Raw genomic sequence first — 17,593 nt, 5'->3', positions numbered from 1 at the left:
GTCCACGTAAACCTTCCAGACTTGGTCTGGTACTTGAGAATCAGGGGGCCGAGTCATCTCTACAATAAAATCAGCAAAGGCTTGCCCCTTCACTGCTTTTCTGGGCTCGAATGTGAGTTCGAGGCTCTGAATTTCTATTGCCCATTTGATCATCCGGCTTGACGACTCCATGGTTGTCAGTGGCCGCTTGATTGGTTAATCTGTATACACAACAACTGCATGTGCCAAGAAATAGGGCTTCAATTTTTTGACGGCCATGAAGAGGGCAAGACCGAACTTTTCCACTAAAGGATATCTCAACTCGGCATTTTTCAGTACATGACTGACAAAGTAGACCGGGAGCTAGCAGCCGTCTCTTTCAGCAAGAAGGACAGCGCTTAGAGCATGATCAGAGACGGCCAGGTACATGTAAAGCACTTCTTTGGGCAAAGGACTGACCAGCCTTGGCAAGGAATGTAAGTGAACTTTCAATTTTTGGAAGGCCGCCTTAGCATCCGGCCCCCATTCAAACCTTGCCTTCTTCTTTATAGCCTGGAAAAAGTAAAGGCACTTGTCGCCTGATCGGCTTAGAAATCTTCCCAGAGCCGCCAGACAACCTGTTAGCTTCTGAACCTCTCGGACGGTGTGAGGCGACTGCATGTCGATGACCGCCTGCACTTTCTCAGGGTTCGCCTCTATTCCTCTCTGATTGATGAGGAATCCGAGAAATTTCCCAGACTCAACCCCAAACACACATTTCTTGGGATTGAGCATGACATGGTGCCGCCTGAGTGTGGAGAAAGTTTCTCGGAGGTCCGACAGATGATCTATCTGAAGCTTAGACTTAACAATCATATCATCAATGTATGCCTCGACGTTCCTCCTAATCTGGTCAAAGAATACAGTATTTATCATTCTTTGGAAGGTGGCCGAGGCATTCTTCAGACCAAGCGGCATGACCGTGTAGCAGTATAACCCTTGATCAGTGACGAAGGTCGTCTTCTCCTGATCTTTCTTCCACAAAGGAATTTGATGAAAGCCAGAGTAGGCGTCTATAAAGCTCATCAAAGCATGGCCGGCTGTTGAGTCGACCAGATTATCAATTTTGGGCAGAGGGTAACTGTCCTACGGGCACGCCTTGTTTAGGTCCGTGTAGTCACACACATTCACCAGGTACCATTCGGCTTTTTAACAAGCACAACATTTGCAACCCAGTCTGGGAAGTAACATTGCCGAATGAACCCTGCATCAAGAAGCTTCTTAACTTCGGTGGCTACCGCCTGACTCCTCTCTTCTCCATGGTTCCGCTTCTTCTGCCTTACCGGCTTCTTTTTCGGATCCACGGCCAGTTTATGTACCGCCAGATCAGGACTGATGCCTTGCATTTCATGGACTTCGAATGTAAAGATGTCTTTGTATTCTTTTAGAAGTTGGTGAAAATCTTCACCCAGAACTCTAAGAGCAGTCGTCCCGACCTGGACTATCCGGTCAGGGCGGGAGTCGTCCAGGACCAGGTCCGTATGCTCACCAGCCGGCTGAGGGCGGAATTCATCTGACCACTCCTCTGTCAGTGATTGCTATCTTTTTTCTTTTCTTGCGGCTCCCAACTGGGCAGCCTTTCTTTTCTTGCCGCTTGTTCTGGAGCAAGCGCATCCTGCTTGACAACGTCAGGATCTAATTTTTCACCACTTGACCCAACGGCCATGACAGTGGGTTTGATATCCAAGAGGTAGCACTCTCGAGCCATCTTTTGATCTCCCCTTAGGGAGCCGACTGTTCCATCATCCTTCTCAAATTTGAGCAACATAAGAGATGGGATAATGATAGCTTTTGAATTATTTAGGGTACGTCGTCCCAGAATCATGTTGTAGGCCGAGAGTTCCTCAACTACCAGGAACCGGACCACCATGTGGCGACCCTCCCCCTTTTCACCCAGGCGGATGGGTAAATCCACTCGCCCTACAGGGTGGACTCCTCCTCCTCCAAACCCTACTAGAGGGTGGGATACCGGATGTATGCAATCAGTCTTGTATTTGAGCTTTGACAGACACTTGCTACTGATAAGGTCGGAGGAACTACCGGTATCTATGAGGATTCGACCAACTCTTTGGTTGGCCACTTTGCATTCAATAACAATGGGGTCGTCATGCGGCCCCCTAACCCCTCCTAAATCTTCTTCGGTGATGACAATTTCAAGGAATGAATTTTTGGAGGGCCGTTCTTGGTGAACGGAATTGACATCTAGCCGCCTGATGTTGTCTTTGTTGCCCCTGATAGTGGGGCCGCCTCCTGAGAACCGCCTGCAATTGTGTAGACGACTGCATCATCTGTATCAGAATTGTCGGCCTGTTGGCTTTTTTTGGCCGACTGCTTATTCTTTGAGGAAGTATTCCCCTTTGACTTCTTGACATAGGATTCAAGGTCGCCTTGTTCAGCCAGGCGGTCTAGATATCGCATGAGACTGATGCATTCGTTGGTTTCATGACCAACATCTTCATGATAATTGCAGAATTTATCTTGGTTTCGATTGCTCACAGAACCCTTCATCGGGGCCGGCTTCTCAATTGAGATCCGTCCCTTTATTTCTTTGAGGATAGCTTGGCTATCCTTGTTGAACGCATACTTTGGGGAGTATGGTTTGAATTATTTTTTCTTCTTCTGGGCCGGCTGTTTTGAGGAATCAACCGCCCAGACCTCTTTTCTCTTCTTATCATCTTTATTGGCCGACTTCTTTGGTCGGCCTTCTTTTTTGTCGGACCTCCTTCCGTCCGCCTGTTTACCAGTACTACAGAGATCAGTCGCTTGTATATAGGCTTCTGCTTCGATCAAGGCTTCTTGAAGAGTCGCAACCCTCTTTCGAACCAGGTCAAACTTGAAGGTCGACCCATCCTTAAGACCTCTGAAAAATTCAGTATAGGCCACCTCATCCGGTAGCCCTTGAATCTGTATCCTCATCAGGTTGAACCGCCTGATGTATGAACGGAGCCCCTCCTTCTCGCCCTGCTGAATCGTCCCTAAATCAAGAGTCGTCTTCTTTGCAGGTATGTTCATGGAAAAATTGGAGGTGAATAAGTAAGCAAGCGTCCTGAAGTTGTTCACACAACCAGTCGGCAGGTTGCCGAACCATTGCTGTGCGATTCCTTTGAGAGTCGCTGGGAAACACTTGCACCAGGTGGGATCATCCAACCCTTGGAGATACATTAGGTTGGTGAACGCCATCAAATGGTCTTCAGGGTTAGTAGTGCCGTCATAGGCGCCTACTAACACGTTTTTAACTTTGGTCGGCTGAGCGGCTTCAGTAATTTCCTTGGAGAAAGCAGACGGTTGTTCTCCAAGTCTTAGCAACCGTAGTTGCCAGTCCAAAGGCTGGACATTTTTTGCCGCCTGCCCTCCAAATAGAGGCGGCTGCAGAAAATATTGTTGTTGCGGTACAAATGGTAAGTTTGGTACCGCCTGGTCGTTATGAAATCCAGACCGACGGGAGGTACCGTCTGTTTGACTCTCATGATTTGACTGTGTATACCTCATAGAGGTATTGCACAAACTATCTTGGAAATCTGAAGTCGAGGCCGACTCTGACAGTCGGTCGTTCTTCTTCTGCTCCAGCAGTAGCCGAGCGTCTGAGTATGTTTTCTTTGACCCGTCCGCTTGTATATGACGAACAGGCTTCCTCTTCCCTGGCGTGGGAAAATGGTACTTTGTGAAATCAAGCACAGGCGGCTCCCACTTCCTAGAGTTAGGATGAGGGGTCGCCTCTCGTCCTTGAACAGGCTTCCTTCTTCCTGAATGGGAAGGTTTTTTAGCCGACTGCTCCTTAGAGAGAGCAGGCGTCTTCTTATTGATCAACTCTTGGATTTCCCCCTTGAACCCTCTCATGAAGGTCATGAGTTCGTTTCTTGTAATGGGAGCAGACCCTTCTGCCGCCTGTTGCTGATCAGGCGGTGTGCCGACTGGATTACTGAGTCCAGTTTGGTGATTTACCCATTCTCTCCTTTCGGTGTGACGGGTGCGTCGGGCCCTTAGAGTCCCATCTGAGGCTGTGTGCGCTTCAACTTCAACTTGAGGGTCGTCCAGGGGACGCCTCTCTTCTGGAGTCGGTACGGACGTTGATGCCATCTCAAAAGTACTCTCCCCACAGACGGCGCCAAAATGTTTCGGGGTTTTTTTGTTGTTCTGCGGGAGAGTTACAATTCCGAGACTGGAACCGGACGCCTGTACCTGCAAAACAAACGGAGACTCCGGATGGTTGGAGCTCCGCCTCCGACGGTCAAGTTAGTACTTGTTTAGGGAGTAATTAATGCGGAATAAGGTAAATGAGTCTCTCTAGGTGAAAGTGTTTAATGTGCGTCATCCCCCTTAATGAGGATTAATGAAGGTATTTATAACCTTGGGAAGCGTGCCAATCAAGGTTTAGGCTAAACCTAGGGCTGACTGGGCCTTCCACAAGAGTTGGGCCTTGGTGGCCGGTTGTCCCATGTGTCATGGGGTGGACACGTGTCGGGTCGTAATTGGTCCATGGTGGACAGTTCACTGCTTGACACGTGGCAGGATCCTATTGGCCCATGTGAAGGACACATGGCGGAACCTGGTTGGTTCACTTGTCAGATGGTGATTGGCTGGAAAAATCCCCTAATCAGGTAGGTCGGCCTACATTGAATTCAAACGGTGGCGTTGTAGACGTTGATGCTGGTGTTAATTCTTGTTGATCTTCTTCGTAGAAGGCTCTTAGAACTTCGGCTCGAGTGTAGTTGTGGCGCTCATCTTCAACAATCATGTTGTGCATAATGATACATGCTTTCATTATGTCCCGCAGTATGTCCTCATCGTACGCCAGCGACGATTTTCGTATTATTGCAAATCGAGCTTGCAAAACACCGAAAGCTCTTTCAACGTCCTTTCGAGCGGCAGCCTGGTGGTCAGCAAACATTTTATCTTTGGCCAGTTGAGGGAATGTGATACCCTGAACAAAAGTTGCCCACTTCGGATAAATGTCGTCGGCTAAGTAATAAGCCATGTTGTATTCATGGCCGTTAACTGTAAAATTTACCGGAGGAGCTCGACCATGCAGAACCTCATCGAACACTGGTGAACGGTACAACACATTAAGATCATTACAAGATCCGGGAATACCAAAGAAGGAATTCCATATCCATAAATCCTGATCCGCAACGGCTTCCAGTATTAGCGTTGCTTTCTTGTTCCTACCGGCGTACTGCGCTTTAAAGTGTTTACAAAATTATATCAAAATATATCAAAATGCATGTCTATTTAAAGTGTTTACAAAATTATATCAAAATATATCAAAATGCATGTCTATTTATAGACAATTTAATTTTATGACCGTTGGTATTTTTATTTTTTTACTAAATATATTTTTCAGAAAATGAATTACAAAATTATAATCGTTGTAAACGGCTATAATTTTCTCATTGGCCAATAGACTGCCCAGGACACGTGTCGCGTGCCCATTCGTCATCATGCCTGACGCGCAACAGCAGGCTTTCTTTTTTTTTTTTTTAAATTCTGACCCTCAAAACGACGTGTTTTGAGGCGTTGCTTGCCCAAAACACATCGTTTTGAGTTGCTGGCAGCCAAATTTTTTTACAAACAGCAGCAAGTTGTGGGCCCCACCGCTATCACTGTTCATCAATAAAAATGCCCATGTTGTGGGCATTTTTGGATTTGCCCATGAGCTTTTTTTGAGGTTTTTGTTTTTCCTCACCATTGTAAGTGGTGAGCATTTTATTTGCTCATCAAATATGCCCATGAGCAAATAAAATGCCCACCATTGGCAATGCTCTAAAGGGGAACTTGTAACACAAAATTAGGATAATTCTACAATAGAGGTCGTGCACAGCTATGTACTATTAAAGTAGCATACCGCTATGTACCATTTATGAGATTAATTTAAATATTATTTGTTTTTTGTATTTATAAAACATGTAGTTAAATTTAGCTAAGATGGTGAATAATTTTATCAATTTTATTAGCGTGGTACTAAGATCAAATCTTTTCCACATTATATTTATTTTTAATTGACTTATTTTACATCAAATTTTTTAATTAAATTTATTTTAAATATTCTCGTATCATCAATTTTAAGCCGAAGAAAACATGATTTTTTACACCGTACAACTAATCAAGTTTTTTAAAATTAATTTTTTTTTTAAAAAAAAATCTTTTTTTAAGCTAATATTTGTATGTATTTTTTATGTTGTAGTTTGAGTCTTACATATTCTGACAAATTTTAAGGCTAATTTATAAATAATAAAAAATTATCTAACTCGAATCATCCCACGCAATTTGATATTTACGATTCTATTAATATCAACTCAACCACTACAATCAATTTTTTATTTTTTTTAAAGAAGTCCCACCCGAAATCCAAAGGACACTAATTTTCATTGATTAAAGCCATCCGACATAACAATTGACAATTAAAGATAAAGAAAATAGATTTAAAAAAATCAAACAAGAATTAAATGGAAAAGGACTAAGAATCCAAATTTACTTGTATATATATACATTGTAACTATTTTATTCTCAACCTGTCAATAATTAGAGAGAATAATAATCTTTTCCATCTAATATTTTTTCTATAACATACGTAGTATTATTTAAGTAGCGTAGAAGTTTGAAAAAATATATATTTAATTTCATATCTTATATACAATTGTTAAACCGTCTGATACCTTTAAATTTGTTGCAAACTCTATTAAAAATGTAAATTGTCAACATATTTCCACCCAACATAAACAATGCATGTATATTTACTGGAAAAGAAAAAAAAAAAAAAGGTTGTGGATCAGGATAAAAAGGGAAAAAAGAAAATAAACAAAACAATAGCCTAAACCTCATTAGGCTCACTTACGTAAATTTTTTGTTTTCCTGAAAAAAAAAATCTAATATATATAAATAAAGTAGGCATTTTTGGAGAACATTCGGAGCGCCATATAACAAATATGCTTATTTCGACTCAATAAGAAGAAAGATTTGTTTTATTTTTGAATTAAAAAATTATGTCGTCACCTAGATAAAAGTAACAAATTAGATTTGATATATCTAAAATTTTAATGCTACATAGATTATAATCCACGAATTAAATTATTTTAATAAAAAAAAATAAAGTAAAAATATAGGAAAAGATAATTTATTAATTCAATACTAAGAGTATAAGAAATCCGAAAAACAATGTACTAAGAAATATTTAAATGATGAACGCTTATAATAAAGTTTGATACCTATTATTATAAGATAAATTTTGATAGTATATATGATAAGAAATACAAATTGTTCGCTAATTATAATTAAATTAAAATTTGTGTTACCTACCATTATAAATTGACACATCATACGACACAAACAAAATTTCGTATCAATAAAAAACCCCTATCAATAAAAAACCCCATCAAGCGAATTTTGTGTTAGCAATTTTGTGTTAATTTTTGGTCATCAATGGCCGGGTAATTTTTAGCTTAATTTTTAAAATCCTATGTTTAAATTAGTATTTCTAATTATTACTTACATTGTATTAATTTGGGATACTCAACGAATATATGTTTATGTTTTATTTACTAAATGTTTTTTACATGCAGATCTAACACATCATACGATACAAATAAAATTTCATATCAATCCAAAACCCATCAAGCGAATTTTGTGTTAGTTTTAGGTCATCAATGTCCGGGTAATTTTTAGAATCTTATGTTTAAATTTATATTTGTAATGCAGATCTAACACATCATACGACACAAATAAAATTTTGTATCAATACAAAACCCCATCAAGCGAATTTTGTGTTAATAATTTTGTGTTAGTTTTAGGTCATCAATGTCCGGGTAATTTTTAGAATCTTATGTTTAAATTTATATTTGTAATTATTAGTTACATTGTATTTATTTAGGATACTTAACGATTATTTGTTTATATAATGGCATACGATTAGATGTTGTATAATTAATACATGGATGGCTTTGGTTATTTTTGGAGATGATGAAAAAATTTCAATGCATAGATTTGATTTTATATCGCAACAATTTTTGTAAATATATTGATTTATTTTATATAAATGTAAATATTTAATTTATATCAATTTCAGTTTGGCTAATATTTCACGGTTCAATTTATTTGTAGTAGGTTGGTTGTGGACGAGGTTGGTGATTCTATCGAAATAAAAGATATGGTAAAACAATGAATAATGATTTAGGATTTAAATTATTAAAAATATATCATTTCACATTAAAGATTTTATATAACGGAAAAAAAATAATATTTACAATTTATTTATATTTAATAAATTCATTATAAATTATAGTAAAAAAATAGTTATTAAACTTTTGTAATTTTGTCTGAAATTATTAAATACAATAAATCAAATAATTAAAAATAAATAAAACAGGCATTTTTGGAGAGCATTTGGCGCGCCACATAAGCAAAGGTATTATTTCGACCAATTAAAAGATTTGTATTTTATTTTAGAATTAAAAAATTCACTCGCCACATAAGCAAAAGTGACGAATGAAATTTAAAATTTTCGCCACATAGGTCAAAACGACGAATAAATATTTATTAAGAATTAAATTATTATAAACTAAAAATTATCTTTTTTAAAAGATGATCTTTTGATATTAGGATTTAAATTAAAAAAAAAACACTATAAATTATACAATTATGATATACAAACACTTTAAAATTAAATATTTGAAAAAGGAAAAATATGTTCATTTTGTTTTTAAGAAAACGTTCAATCAATTTTTTTTTCTTTAAAATTTTTTTTAAATAAATATAAATTATTAATAATTAACTAATATTCTTCAATTTTATTTTTTTTTTTAAAAATCAATATTCTTCAAAAAAATCTAATCTAATATATATAAATAAAGTAGGCATTTTTACAGAGCATTTGGCGCGCCACATAAGCAAAGGTATGTTTTCAACCAATTAAAAAATTCCAATGCATAGATTTGATTTTATACCGCAAAAATTTTTCATTTATTTGTAAATATATTGATTCATTTTATATAAATGTAAAGATTTTATTTGTATTTAATAGATTCATTACAAATTATAGTAAAAAAAAATTAAACTTTTGTAATTTTGTCTGAAATTATTAAATACAATATATCAAATAAATAAAAATCTTAGATGAAAAAACCGTAACAATAGCCTAAACCTCATTAGGCTCACTTACGTAAATTTTTTGTTTTCCTGAAGAAAAATATATATATATATATATATATATAAATATATATATAATCTTTTTAATGATCCTAATAATAATAATAATAATAATACTAATAATAATAATAATAATAATAATAATAAAAGAAACACAATATCCAACTAAAAACAATGAAATATAAATTTAAAAGGAATCTAAAAGGGATTAAGTTTTTTTTTTAATTACTTACTAATACATAGCAGTACATAACAGTTAAAGTACATAGCAGTCCACGTCATGTATTGTAGACTCTCCCCACAAAATTAAAGCTCAGTTGTTTTTGTTAAGGCTTTGTTAATACATTCTTGAATAAAACTCAACTTTTGTTGATTACTAATTAAGTGATTAGTTATCAATTTGCCTGGTTGATTACTGATTAGTTATCAATTGCCTTTCCCTGCGTGGGTCTGATTTGTATAAATGTTTGTATTATCTCCGTTTCATATTATGTGAATCAAAGGCTTTGACACGGAATTCTCACGTGATGAAAAGAGAAATAGTATGAAAAGTAATTTTTAGTAAATGTGTAGTAACTAAAAAAAAAAAGGAATACATTTGTTGTACATAATGTGTAGCAACTATTTTTAGTAAATATTGCATATAATATGAAACGGAAGTAGTATGAAAAGTTATTTTTCATTTTTTTTCTCATTTTCTTTTATTTGGTTTTCAAAAGGGTGGAAAATATTTTTCCTAACAAAAGAAGGGAAGTCATATTTTCACTTTAGGTTATTCGCCATTCAAAAATCCCAATGAGGACAAAAATCAATGCACAGAGAAGACTACAACGAAAGAACTAATGTGATATTATAGCTGTAAATTATGGTAATGCAAGAATAAAGATGTGGACCTCAAGAGATACTTTGTCTTTTCTAACAGTATTACTTTAGGTAACTCAGTGCTTCTTACTAGGCTCAAGAAATGAATTTTCCAAATGTCATGCATGCTTGAGAGAATTAATGTTTGTGTTACCAACATTTTTTCTTTAACGACATTAAAGCTATCAAAGATTAGTGTTGCAGATCAAATGATAGTAATAAGAAGAAGATTAAGCAAATTCAGGAAGGGTGTATGACAATTGTCTTTACTGTTGTGTACTCCTTATCATTTATAGGGAACAAGAAATGCACTTTGCTAGTCATAAACGACTTCAATTGGAATAACAAAGTTTACATGATTGGTTTGGAGTTTGGACCTCTCCATATGACCATATATCAACTTAGTATCATTTCTATATAGTATTATTGTTGATAGAATTGTGCAATGAACATTTATAGTGTAGAACTCAATCAACTCATCCATGGGAATTGTCACTAAGAGGAACTATTTAGCACCCGTGCTATGCATGGTTAACAGTACAATAGTATTTCATTATTTGTTTATTAAAAACTATGCAAAACGGAATCATTATAAGTAAAAAAAAAAGTACAATAAACATTGTGATATTTTATAGTACAAGTAATGTGAGATGGAAGGTGTTTTGGGGTTTTTTGTGATATGTCCTATGGGAGAGTTACGTCACCAAGATTGGCTCCTCGTTCGTCTGTACCTGCAACAATCAGAAGCTCCGGTTGTTCGGAATTCCGCCTCCGACGATCAAGTTAGTACGTGGTCGGAGAGTAAAATGCAGAAAGTAACTAAATCTTCTTGGATCCCGAGATCAGGTGATTTCTCTGTTGTAAGGGAATAATAAATGATATAATCAATGAACGTGTCCCCAAAATGGGGTAAATGTCCCTATTTATAGGGCATTGGGATTTGTGCCCTTACGTAGGTCTGAATGATCTACGTTTGACAGGCTACGCCGTTTTATGGCGCCTCGGGAAATAGGCCTGAGAAGGCCGCCAATTCCCTTTAGGCTCCACAAGCCACGTGTCATGTCCTGGTTGCCCTTTTAGAGCATTCTGAGGGGACACGTATCATGCTAGCACTTATTAGACCACGTGGCTCGGTAAAATTACCCAAATCATTTGCCCTTCACAGGGGTGACCGTGCCACGTGGTGCCTGTGACAAATGTCACACATGCATTAGTGAACAGTATTTTAACTGTTTACCTTCTAGAGTAAATTTCATAATTGCCTCTGAGATTCTACCCCTCTATAAATTTCTTTTTACCCCCTCATTTTCGCATATTCACGAAAAATCTCCGCGAGAATCTTTGACTTTTGAGAGAATTTTGATCGATGCCGCTTGTGTTTGATCCGCCTGCATCGCAGCTGTCCCAAGCAGTTTCAACAGTACCTTCATCCTAAAGGTAACCGCCTACTTTCCTTCTCTTTCTTGCTTTTTATTTACCGTCTGTGTTTGTTTTCCTTTGTTTTCAAAAATGGTTTCACAAACACACACGGCACAGCCTAGGATAGCTGTTAGCCGGTCACCTAGGACGGTTGAATCTAGGATTAGGAGTGCCGCTTGCCCCTTCTTGGACTCCCCCCTCGAACATTTTCAAATCCGACCGTCTTTGTGTCTGTGCAGGACACTATGGCCAGAACGAAGAGAACGACCAGAGAACAAAATGAGGACGACTTCTTTAGGGTGCCAGTTAGTGAAGTCTCTGGCCACCCACCCAGTTCTACAAGTACGCCTAATGACTCTATTTTGAGGGAGTCAGGGGACGAGTTAGAAAGTGATGCTTCTGGCTCGGTTCAGGGATCGTCCCATTTGGGCGATGAGTCAGGCGGCTCCAAGGTGGAAATTGGACCGTCTGCTATGAATGAGGAAATTGAGAGCTCTGAAGCTTAATCCGAGTCGGCGGAGGAGGCCACCTCAGCCGAGAGAGGGCGAGGGGAGACTTCTTCCTCTCCCCAAAAGGAATTCACCCCTTACTTCACCCATATTTTTGCAGGCACCGAGAAAAACATGTTCAAAAAATTGAACGACTTCCGTGCCACCTACGTCATGGGGGCCGGTTATGAAATCCACATTCCTGACTTGGATGATACGGTTGTCTGGTCGTTGGGCCTAGTTATAGAGATCAATGCTTCGGTTGTTATGAAGCAACAACACAAGTGGGCCTAAGATTTCCCCTCCATCCGGTCGTAGAAAAGATTTTGGACGGATACCGCTTGGGGGTTGGCAACTTGCCCCTAATTCCTAGGTGAACATACTGGGGTATGTCGTCGCCTGCGAAATGCTCAAGGTAGAGCCGGGTTTTGAAGCTTTTGCCTCGATGCATTATCTGAGCAAGGCCCCTAAATCAAGCGGTCCCAGCTGGTATACCTTAACTTGCCACAAAGGGTATATAATGACCGTTGGCAAGGAATCCAAGTGGAAGGACTGGCGGAACAAATTTTACATTATTTCTTCATCCGACACCCGGAGGAATCGAAAGTATAATTCCTACAACCAAAACCCATATCTCTTAGGACATAAGGTTATCCTGCCGCCTGTACCTATAGACGGCTGGGATCAAATCTTCACGCCTGGCCTTTTTAAAGTTACAACCAAAATCATAGAGGGAAAGAACAAGAGGGAAATAATTCCCCACAGTTATATCCCTAGGTTTAAGTGGTTGACGGACGACACTTATCTTTCCGCCTGCGGCCTTAGTACAAAAAAACCTAAAGGTAGAGGTGTAGACACCTGATTGTGTCTCCCCAAAAACCAAACCCAGTGATGTGTACCTTTCACGTCTTTGATTATAGAGTTAGGTGAAATGTTGAAGAGTCTCATGAATTTACCTTAAGCCCCGACCGTATCTAACCTTTCCTTAAATGTTTTAAACCAAAATCATTTATTTCGTGTCCTTAAAATCATTCATTTCGTATCCAACTTGTAAAAACGTCCAAACCAGATTATTTTGGTCCATAGTATCGGTCCAATTATTGTTTAGATGGACGGGGCTTGAAAAGAGCTTTCCAACGATATATTATAAACCCAAATCCGACTTATAATGAAGAAGTTATGGCCAAAATACAGCATAATCTTGGTTGCATGTTTGTGCAACTAGAATAGCAACACCACTGCTAAACGCAGTTGTTTCTTAATGAAACGCAACACTAACTTCTTCCTCCTCATTTCCTTAATGTTCTTCCCTGGGATTCCTTCTTTCCTTTTTCTTAGTTTCCTTCTTTCCCTTTTCTTAGCTTTTTTCTTTCCTATAATAATTTTGATCCCAATTTTCTTTCTCCTTTGTTTTCTCTTTCGATCTACATTTTCTCTCTCCTTTGATTTTTCTATTTTATCTTTTATTCAAGATTTTCTCTCTCCTCTATTTTCTCTAATTTTGTTTTCAATTGATTTCGTTGCCCAGTATGGATTTAGTTGTTATTCTCGCACAGATCGTTAATGCAAGTTAGCTTTTTGTGTTGTTGATTTATAATTAGGTTTATTTAGGTTAGATTTTTCTTAATTCGTAATTGTATTTTGTTTGTAATTATTATGTAATTAGTTAGGTTTGTGAATATGTAATTAATATGAAATGATTTTCAATTGATTTTCTGATTTTTCCGATGTATTTGCATTGTTTTTTTTTTTTTTTAAAATTTCAAATGAATATTAATTTCATTGATTATTTGTTGATTTCGTGATGAATTTCGATTGATTTTGTGATTTTAAAGGATCCTTCAATTTATTTTCAAATTCCTTCTACGGAATTAACATACAGTACAAATATTATGAACATAAGGTATTTAATTATGAACACAAGAAAATTGAAGAAATGTAAAATACAATGATTATGAAACATACGCATTATAAGTATTAAAAGTATGAACATATGCATTAAAAATGTGAATATATGCATTTAGTAAATGAACATACGCATTTAAAATATGAACATATGCATTGGTTCCCAGAAAGTGAACATATGCATAAAAAAATATGAACATATGCATTTAAGAAAGTGAACATAATCATTCAAAATAAGAACATAATGCATTGGTTCCCTGAAAGTGAACATATGCATTTCAGAAAGCGAACATATGCATAAGAAATATAAACATATGCATTTCAGAAAGTAAACATAAGCATTCAAAATATGGACATATTTTATGAACATTAATACTTAAGAATATTTATCATATGAATAACAAATACTTTATTATGAACATTTTAAAACATTCTATGAACATAAGGTATCCAAATAATGAACATGCACTAATATAGGCTAAAAGGTTTTGTTTTTTTTTTCAATTAATATTTTAAGAAAATATGGCGATTGGGAAGTGACGGTTTTTCTGTAAAAATTTCAAAACATTCTATGAACATAAGGTATCCAAATCAAATAGAGGAAAGAGAATGAACTTTGTTTGATTGTTAGAGAGAGAAAATCACAGAGAGAAGAAATTAAACCCAGAAATTTAATTTTGAAATGACTAAACGGATTTTAAAAAAAAATATATATTTAAAAAAGTATATGGCGGTTGGGAAGAGACAGTTTTTCTGTAAAATTTGTGTTGGTGGGTTGCGTTTTTGTTTGGATTGCGTGTACAATTGGGCGCGTTGCAATTGGGTTTCTTTAATGGGCTGGTGTTGCAGCTATTGTAGACGCACAAGGGTGTAGCTTAAACCAATTGGCCAAAATACTAAAGCGAGTCTTAACCAAGTCTTAACTGCGACCTAATGATCATGTAGAGGGTCCATTTACCTTAATCCTATTTCTAAACCAATTAGGATTTATTACAAGCTTCTAGAAGCCTCTAGAAGGTTGTTTTCGATCCTAAATCCATTAGGATTTATTATGAGCTTCTGGAATTCTCTAGAAGGTTCTAATTTATCCTGTTTTCTAAAGATAAAGATTTAAGAATTTGACTTTGAATAAAACATCTCTTTTTTCCCTATAAATAGAGGTCGTATCACCCCGTTTTCAATCACTAACAATCATCATCAATACCCTTTCTAATATTCTCTCTCTCTCTCTTAATTTTTCATGTTCTAGCCTAGCATAAACACATCCAAAACACATCCTTGATACTCTCCCCAATCAACAACATACTTCATTTGCAAGATTTGAATACTCCTAGCCATCCTCGACGTTGCCTTCGACCTCGACGGGAAAGGTTGATAATTCTGAGGTTTGGTCCCATATCTCTATTTCAATTAATATTTGATTTACTTACTTTGTTGATTTAATCTTTCTTGAAGTTACTAACATGTTTATTGTTTTAATAGTACGAAAGTCAAGGCATCAAACTGAGTAGATCTACTATCTCTATTCTACGATTTTGGAGTAGAAATCATGTTTAGAATATTATTTTAATTCCTAGTATCTTGTTAGGATGTTATTATAATTTCTAGTATCATTTTTAGGGTGTTATTTTGATTGATAGTATCATGTTTAGGATAATGCTTTGATTATAATTTTTATTAGTAACATGTTAGGGTTTGTTATTTTAGGTTGATTGATTATCATATTTTGATTGATAGTATCTCTTTTAGGTTGGATTCGTACCATCATCCCTGAATATCCAATCATGGTTTCGGACCACTATGGAGTTAGCGATCTCCGTGATCGTGAATGGGTTGTAACCTTCGCACTTATGAACAGTTTACAAGTTCCTAAAACTTGTTGGCTACTCTTTCTATCTCTAGCTTTCTTTCATTGGAGCGCCGCCATGCCTAAAAGCATGAACACAGTGGGGCTCAAAAAGTTGAGTTTTGAAAAATTCCCTACAAGAGGGCCAACTACGTCTGTTAACAAATTGCTAGTTTTTTTTTTCTTAACCTGCATTCGGCCTATTTTTGCAGACGAAGCAATGGAGCACGTCTCTTCGAGCAAGAAACCTGCTAATTCTGCCGCCGCCTACCGCCAAATGATGAAGCAGAAGGCTCAGACCTTCAAGAGAGATCAGTTGGACCACGTAAGAAATATTTACCAACATTTTGTTTGCATACATCCGGACTGTGCTGTCTTATATTGACAGCTTTATCTTTTAATATTGCAAGAGGGACATAACAAGTCGCTTGTGCCCCCTCATTTTGGCCAAAAACCACATAAGCGCCCGTCTGCAGATGATCGAACGCCTACCAAATCAAGGAAGACGGTGGCGCAGAAGAACTCCTTGGCCGCCAAATATGGGGAAGACTCTCACCCCTTCACTGGTGGCAAGTCTCCTGCTTCCCTAGAAGCTTTGAAAAAGCCGGACACCCCTAAAGCGTCGAAGAGTGGCCGGCCATTCACCGCTGTTGTCGGCTTAGCAGCAACAGGCGGGCTTGCCCTAGGTGGACATAAAGAAAGGTGTCACAGATATTTGGAGGCTGACCTTCCTCAAGGTATTATTGCCTTTAACCCCTTGCCCTACCGTTGTAGGGTAAAGTCTTATCAGCAGTCGCCCAACAGCTCCGAAGATACCCGGTCTATAGGCCGAGCTTATGCCAACTTCTTACCAGATGTTGAATGTGCAGATGTTGCCCACAGGTAAGATATATACTAGCTTGCCAAGAACATGCTCAAGGCCGTCTCCCATGCTGAACAGGAGTCTGTACGGGGGGTTGGCACCTTCAATTTTGACGCTATATTGGCTCTCCCGGCTTAGGTAAAGCAGCCAAGTTAGAATTTCTCTTCTATCTTTCTTTTGCCGCCTGTTATTAACAAGGCGTTTTTTACGGATGTAGGCAATGCTACAAGTAAATGGGCTTAAGAAGCTGTTCTCAGACAAATAGAATGAGGTAAAGAATGCCAAAGAACGGGTCGCCTCTACCCTTGACCGAGCCATGTTTGATATTTGTAAAAATGAGGCACTGACAAGTGATATCCTGTATTCACATGCGGAGGCCAATCTGTAGGTCAAGGCCCAACTGGACACGACCAACAAGAGGGTTGTTGACCTTGAGGCTCAACTGAAGATGGCCAAGTCCAAGCTCGAGGTGCTTGAAAAGGCTTGCAAGGAAACCGACAACCTTCGTCGTCAGAATGAGACCTTGAAACAAAAGTTGTCCAACCAGGAGGTACAGTTGAAGAAAAAATTTGAGGCCAGGGCCGAGGAAGAAAAGAAACAGTTGATTTCTGACAATGAGGCCGATTGTGTCACACGGATGAAGATGGCCTGGAAAGTTCTATTTCCTAAGAACGACTACTCTATCTGGGAGTATCATTTTGATGAGGCCACTGATGCGCTTAACGAGCAGCAGTTGCAACAGGAAATAGAGGATACGCCCGAGGATGAGGAGATGACCGAAAATCAGGAGCTCGAACATAATGAGGAGCATCCAGCTAATGCTGGTGAAAAGCCTGATGGTAATGAAGAGCAGCCCTCCCCTCGAACAAATTAAGCTTTGTAATTCTTTTCTTTGGCCGGATAGCCTAGTACTTACTTTTCCGGCCTGCGCGCCGAGTAACTTTATATCCTTACCGACTGTGGAGTCATGTCTAATCAACATTCCTCTACTATTTCCGCCGATTGTATATCAGTTAACAATTTCTTTTGACCGGTTGTGGGGTCGGTTTTTAATAT

General features: G+C 37.8%; 1 protein-coding gene across 1 annotated transcript; it reads right to left on the bottom strand.

Moving 5' to 3' along the window:
- Nucleotides 1-4,612: 4,612 nt before the first annotated feature.
- LOC110710437 lies at nucleotides 4,613-5,873 on the bottom strand. Its single transcript, XM_021888730.1, has 2 exons — nucleotides 5,861-5,873; nucleotides 4,613-5,196 (listed from the first exon to the last, which is right to left on the bottom strand). Exons 1-2 carry the CDS (start codon nucleotides 5,871-5,873, stop codon nucleotides 4,613-4,615), a joined length of 597 nt encoding a protein of 198 aa, XP_021744422.1.
- Nucleotides 5,874-17,593: the final 11,720 nt, after the last annotated feature.

The sequence above is a fragment of the Chenopodium quinoa genome, unplaced genomic scaffold (genome assembly GCF_001683475.1).
Source record: "Chenopodium quinoa cultivar QQ74 unplaced genomic scaffold, ASM168347v1, whole genome shotgun sequence".
NCBI classification, from domain to species: Eukaryota; Viridiplantae; Streptophyta; class Magnoliopsida; order Caryophyllales; family Amaranthaceae; genus Chenopodium; species Chenopodium quinoa.
Note: the sequence above shows the minus strand (reverse complement) of the source record. Positions and strands in the feature narration are given on the sequence as shown.